The sequence below is a fragment of the Neofelis nebulosa genome, chromosome 4 (genome assembly GCF_028018385.1).
Source record: "Neofelis nebulosa isolate mNeoNeb1 chromosome 4, mNeoNeb1.pri, whole genome shotgun sequence".
In the NCBI taxonomy this organism is placed as follows: Eukaryota; Metazoa; Chordata; class Mammalia; order Carnivora; family Felidae; genus Neofelis; species Neofelis nebulosa.
The window spans coordinates 37,768,685-37,774,729 of NC_080785.1; the positions used below are offsets into that span (position 1 = coordinate 37,768,685).

General features: G+C 38.3%; 1 protein-coding gene across 1 annotated transcript; it reads left to right on the forward strand.

Moving 5' to 3' along the window:
• Positions 1-11: 11 nt before the first annotated feature.
• Positions 12-1,919, forward strand: SMIM30 (small integral membrane protein 30). The gene is made up of 3 exons (XM_058724544.1): positions 12-89; positions 461-554; positions 1,025-1,919. Exon 3 carries the CDS (start codon positions 1,070-1,072, stop codon positions 1,247-1,249), a length of 180 nt encoding a protein of 59 aa, XP_058580527.1. The 5' UTR covers positions 12-89; positions 461-554; positions 1,025-1,069; the 3' UTR covers positions 1,250-1,919.
• Positions 1,920-6,045: the final 4,126 nt, after the last annotated feature.

Genomic DNA, 6,045 nt, shown 5'->3' on the forward strand with positions numbered 1-6,045 from the left:
CTGGGAGACGTCGGCAGCGGGGATTGTGGGAAGTGTAGTTTGGAGACCCCGCCCTCCTCGCCATTCCTGTAATGGCTGCTTCCCGGAAGGTAATGTAGGAACTCGTCTCCAAAGGATACTTAGGGTTGCCTCAGTGTATTTGTAAAACAAGGATATTTGCACCTCTCCGGGACAAAGCAGGGGTTCTTTTTAAAATCTTAATATCAAATCCTGGCACAAACTTGCTCTGGATTCAGTTTATTTTTAGCTTTTCCTGTGCCGGCGAACTGACCAACTTTAAGTCTAGTTCCCCTGCCTGAACAAACTGTTTCCTCTAGTTATTATCCATTCCTCTCTTTTCCGAACGACTTCCTCCTTCTGCACTGTGGTTGTATCTTTAAAAAATGATGATGATGATGATAATGCTGATGATGATGATGGTGATGATTAATTCTTAAATCCTACCCTTTTCTGATACTAGGCTCTGTCACGTGGAACCTCTTAGCCTCAGCATCCGGAACTCCAGGAAGGGAGTATTTCGAATCAGACAGAATTATACATAAATACTTTCTTTGGTAAGTGTTACTAATTCCCCACAACTTCACAGACGTACATATTGCGTGACTTTTGCCAGATTTGTCTGCATTTCCTGGGTGGGAGAAATCCTAAGAAAATGTAATTTTTACTCAACATTTACTCAAAATACTAGGATATTTAAGTTTCCGAGTGTCTGGTGTGTTTTCTCTTTGTTCTTAATTATGTTCTGTTCAAGTTGCTTAGTTGATTTACACGGGGTTGGCATGATAGCATGTGGAAACATTGCTGGAGTCAAGGAATTATCATGGGAAGGGGGGATTAGCCTCAAATGACCTTCTTTAAACTGTTTTATAAACTTAACAGTTTTTTTTCTACCTTTAAAATGGGGAAATGGGTCTGAAATTTAAATTTAAAAGGTTATATGGATTGTTATTTATGTATTCATGCTGTCATTTGAAAAGGTGGAAAATTTTAATGATTCCTTTTTGTTTCCATGTTTGATTTCTAGAAACTTTCTGCCCTCAAGATTGAGATACCTGAAAATCCCAACATCATGGCTTCAGTTTCAGCACAGTTGTTCTTGGTCCTCATTTCACTGCTTTTGGTGCTGCCTGTTGTTGAAGCAGTAGAAGCTGGAGATGCAGTCGCTCTCTTGTTAGGTGTGGCTCTCAGCATTACAGGCATTTGTGCTTGTTTGGGGGTATATGCACGAAAGAGAAATGGACAAATGTGATTTTGACGGGCCTTCTGAATCAGACCTTGCCCAGAAAACCATTGTGAATTATTGAGGTTAAAAACTGATCTTTAGTGTCTGAAAGTTCCCAAGAAATAGGGTATTTTCACATTTTTAATTGTCTCCCTGTAAATGGAAGCAAACTGATATATGTTAAATGGGGAAAAAAAGTTTCCTTCACAACAAATAATGCACTGAAAAAAAGCAGTCTAAAAGTCATATATGTTAGTTAGAAAGAGGCTCAAAGAAGTCAGATGACCGAAATTTACATATTATTTCAAAGTTTTGGAATTCTCAAAGTGCATGAGATAGGAAGAAGGAAACCCTTACCCAGAATCCTAGGAAATTGCCACTGCCTCCTGCATCACTGAGGAGACTTTTCTCCATATTTTTATTAGATTTTTGTTTTGTTATCTCCCAAGTTAGTATTGTACTTAGGTATCAAATACATCCAGAAATTAAAATTTTTATTTCTTTGGTTGGGGGAAGAGGTAAGAAAAATGTACTCAGTGTATCTAATGTTAAAATGGAGAAAATATTTAATGTAAAAAAATACTTTATATGGACATTTAAATGGAGAAGAGATTTAATGTTAAAAACCTTTATATTAACTGAATAACATCTCTATAGTGAGAAGTACTATATTAAATACAAACCCATTATGTTGTAAGTTAATGTGTGATATTCATTTCTGTTTATTTCAGGCTGTCTTTACTTTCTGTGGACTTTTATGTCAGCTAGGTGACTTCCTTTAAGTGATCACACTAGCTTGTAGAGAATACTATCAATCATAAGTGAGAAATGGGCAGTATCAAGGTAGAAGTCCCTGTTAGAGACTCCACAGGTACAAAAGGAAAATGTAATGGCCTATACTGGTTTATACACTAACAAGATGAAGCATACCCTCTCTGATCATACTACTCAAAGTGTCCTCAAAGTAACAATATCACCTAGGGACTTGGTAGAAATGCTGAGTCTCAGGCCCCATTCAGACCAATTGGATCAGAATGTGCATTTGTTTCAAGAGCCTAGAATAATTTGTATGCATATTCAAGTTTAAGAAGACTACTCTAACCTGCTTGAGCTCAAGAGTCACCTGAAGGACTTGATAAAACTTTCAGATTCCCAAATCCTCCTAGTTGCATTGTAATTTGAGGCTGGAACCTGGAGTTCTCTGTTTAACAAAGGCCCTTGGTGATTCTTTTGATTCTGTAGATAGAGCCAATGGGGAATAATCTGAGTGAATCAAACTACTTTAGGGTCCTGAAAGCAGGTAATCAAGTTTTTACTAAAATAATGTATTATCCAATTTCTAGTTCTCCAGGTGACATTGGGAGCCTGAATTTTGATTGAAAACAGGCTGTAGCAACCTAAAACCCTCTTTATAGTGTGTTCCTGCAGATGAACTCACCTAACTTGCGTGAGGGATTGGGTAGAAGATACAAGGAGTGAGGGAAAGCCATGCTATAAAGACAGAAACTGAATGGATCTGTGTTTGTCGTAGCTGTTTTATTTTTTCACAAGGGAATGCACTAACATGTTTTGTTTTGGTAAATTGGCAGTTATACATTGTGTAATTAATAGAACTTCAACATAGATTGTAAAACAGTTTGCCCTATGTCGTAAACCAGCACATTGGTACTGGTGTAGAGATGCTGCTGCTGCTGCTTTGTATGTCTGAACTTTTCCATTGGCCTATTTTTAGCTGCTTTTCTACCTAGGTTGGGTTATATGGGTTAGCCTGAAAAGAACGGAAACTTATAATGGCTCTTAACCTTTTTAGGGCCACCAACTCCATCGAGGATCTGATGAAAATTGGTCCTTTTGCCTGGAAAAATGCACATACATGCTGGCATTTTTAGATTAATTTCAAGTAGTTCACAGAGCTGAAGCCCATCCAGAACTTCCAAATTAAAAATATGTGCTTGATGGGTTTTTTGTTTGTTGTTTTTTGAGGTTCTTTCAAATTCTGCAATTTCTTGATTTGCTCTGATGGATAATAACTGCTGTGGAGCAGTTATAAGAAGAATGGGATTAATACACGTCCCCCAAGTGCCAGCATGATTTATAGATGTCTAGTAAATGCTCTGTGCATGTTAGTTCAGATAAGTTCAGTTACCGAGGCAGAAGACTAAATTGAAATCAACAAGAAGTGCTGGTAACCCACCCATTTCTCTAATCCCAAACATCAGTGCATTTCTTGCATCTCTTCTTTCTGGCTGCTTTCCAGAATTTTTTTTCTCTGTTCATAGTTTTCAGAAGGTTGACGATGTGTCTTAGCATGAATACGTTTGGGTTTGTCCTGTTTGGGGTTGGCTCAGCTTCTTGAACCTATGGGTTTATGTCATTTCCCAAATGTAGATGATTTTCAGCCATTATTTTTTCAAACAGTATTTCAGCCCCATGTACTTTATCTCCTTTACTCCAGCGACTCCAGTGACCCAGTAGTTAGATCTTTTGCTGCAGTCTCACTTGCCCTATAGCTTTTTTTCTTTTCAGTCTTTTTTCTCTGTTCAGACTGGGTAATTTCTAGCGTTCTATCCTCAAGTTCACAGATTGTGCCCATGTATTTTTTTAGTTCTAAGTTTTCCATTTAGTTTTCTTTGTAGCTTGTAATTCTTTGCTGAGACTTGCTATTTTTTTCATTTGTTTCAAGCATGTTTGTAATTGTCCTTTGGACTTTTACGATGGCTGCTTCAAAATCCTTATCAAGTAATGCTAACGTATGTGTCATTTCAGTCTTGGCATTTGTTGATTGTCTTTTCCCTTCAAACTGAGATCTTCCTTGGAATGATGAGCGATTTTCCATTAATACCTGGACAATTTAGGTATGGTATTAAAAAGACTGGGTCATCTTTGAAGGTTGTATTTTAGCAGGTCTTCTCTGACCATGCTGCCTCAGAGCAGGGGACGTTGTTGCCTCAGTACTGCCACATAGAGGTAGAAGTCCAGGGACACCTCATTACTGCTCCTCTTGTGCCCTCCCCTGACCCGGAAGGTGGGGTGCCATGTGGCTACTGGGTGGGAGTGAAAAGTCCAAACTTCCTCTGTGGTCTCCGCTGTCTCATGGCCATGTCTGAGCCCATTGACGACATTTCTGAGTTGCCAGCTTCAGAGTACCTAGTAAACTATGAGGAAAAAGAAAATCCAGAGAATTCACCACTAGGTCTGGCTCTGGTCCTGAGGTCCCTGGCTGGTCTGCCTTCTTTCTACCTTTCAGAATCTTCTTATGTTTGTCTTTTATACATAATGTCCAGGGTTTTTAGCTGTACTTAGTGGAAGAAATAGGAAAAAGGATGTCTACTACATCTTCCTGTAAGCAGAGGTCTCCTTAGTGCATATTTAAGAGTGAATTTTCTAGAGAGAGAAATGTCAGGTAAAGAATTGATTCAAGGTATTTCATTTAACAGACCTTTGTCCTGTGATCCACATCTGCCCTTCCCTCTTCACCCATCCAGCATATTATTTATTTTTGTCTTTACTCAATAAGCTCAATTAGAGAGTATGATGACAATCAAGAATGCAGGAGTACAGTTGAAGTTTGAAAAAAGTGATCTGTATCTATATTTTGTCTCAGCATTAAGAATGTGAGGGCAGCTTCTTGAAAAACTGATGTGATACCAAATGTACCAACTGAAGGAACCAGGTAGGCCCAGGAAATCTCAAAAGCTAAACATCACATGCACTTTTACCCTCTTAGGTTTTCTAAGCTCTGCAGAAGCTTGTCAAATGCCATTTCCAAATTTGCATGTAGGAAAGATGATGTAGCTATATAGCCTGAAGCACATAATAAAGGGAGAACTCTGAATGCAAACCATCTCCCTTGCAAAGACTCAAATATTCTTTTTGGTGGTATCACAATATGCATGAAGAGCCTAAGCTCTGAAGTCCAACAGACATAGATAACCAGGCTCCATTACTTAAAATTTGATGTTGAGCAAGTCATTTTTTTTTTTTTCAACGTTTTTTATTTATTTTTGGGACTTTTTTTTTTTTTCAACGTTTTTTATTTATTTTTGGGACGAGCAAGTCATTTTTAAATTTCTGTCTCCCTCTTTGTTAAATGGCGATAATAACACTTTCTTTTTTTTTTTTTTTTTTTTTTTTTATTTATTTATTTATTTATTTTTGGGACAGAGAGAGACAGAGCATGAACGGGGGAGGGGCAGAGAGAGAGGGAGACACAGAATCGGAAACAGGCTCCAGGCTCCGAGCCATCAGCCCAGAGCCTGACGCGGGGCTCGAACTCACGGACCGCGAGATCGTGACCTGGCTGAAGGCCGACGCTTAACCGACTGCGCCACCCAGGCGCCCCGATAATAACACTTTCTACCTCATAGACAGATGAGGAATACATGAAGTAATAAATGCAAAAGACTTGACATGCTTGAGGTTATTATCGGTATTTGGAGATATTTTCTAGACATGGAAAGAATTAACTACTCAGTAAGCATCAATTTTGTATTTATATGTTAAAAGAGTTCTCTTTAGAAAATTACATAAGCAAATCCCCTATTAAACAGTCACTATATATTTTGACCTTTTCCCTGAGTGTTGTCTTTATCATAATTGACTTCCACCATTATAGGCTTGCAAACTGATGAAACTCAAAGACACCCGTGAAGAAAATTTGGCTTCCCTAAAGCTTCCCCAAATTTTGAAGAGAAAGAAAAAAAAATTGATTCTGTTTAAGTAATTCCTAACGTGTTGACCATGGGTCTTTACTAATTGACACAAAAGCTTAGCAGTAACTGCTTGGTCATTTAAGAAGATTCAAGGACTTTTGGTTTTGCTTG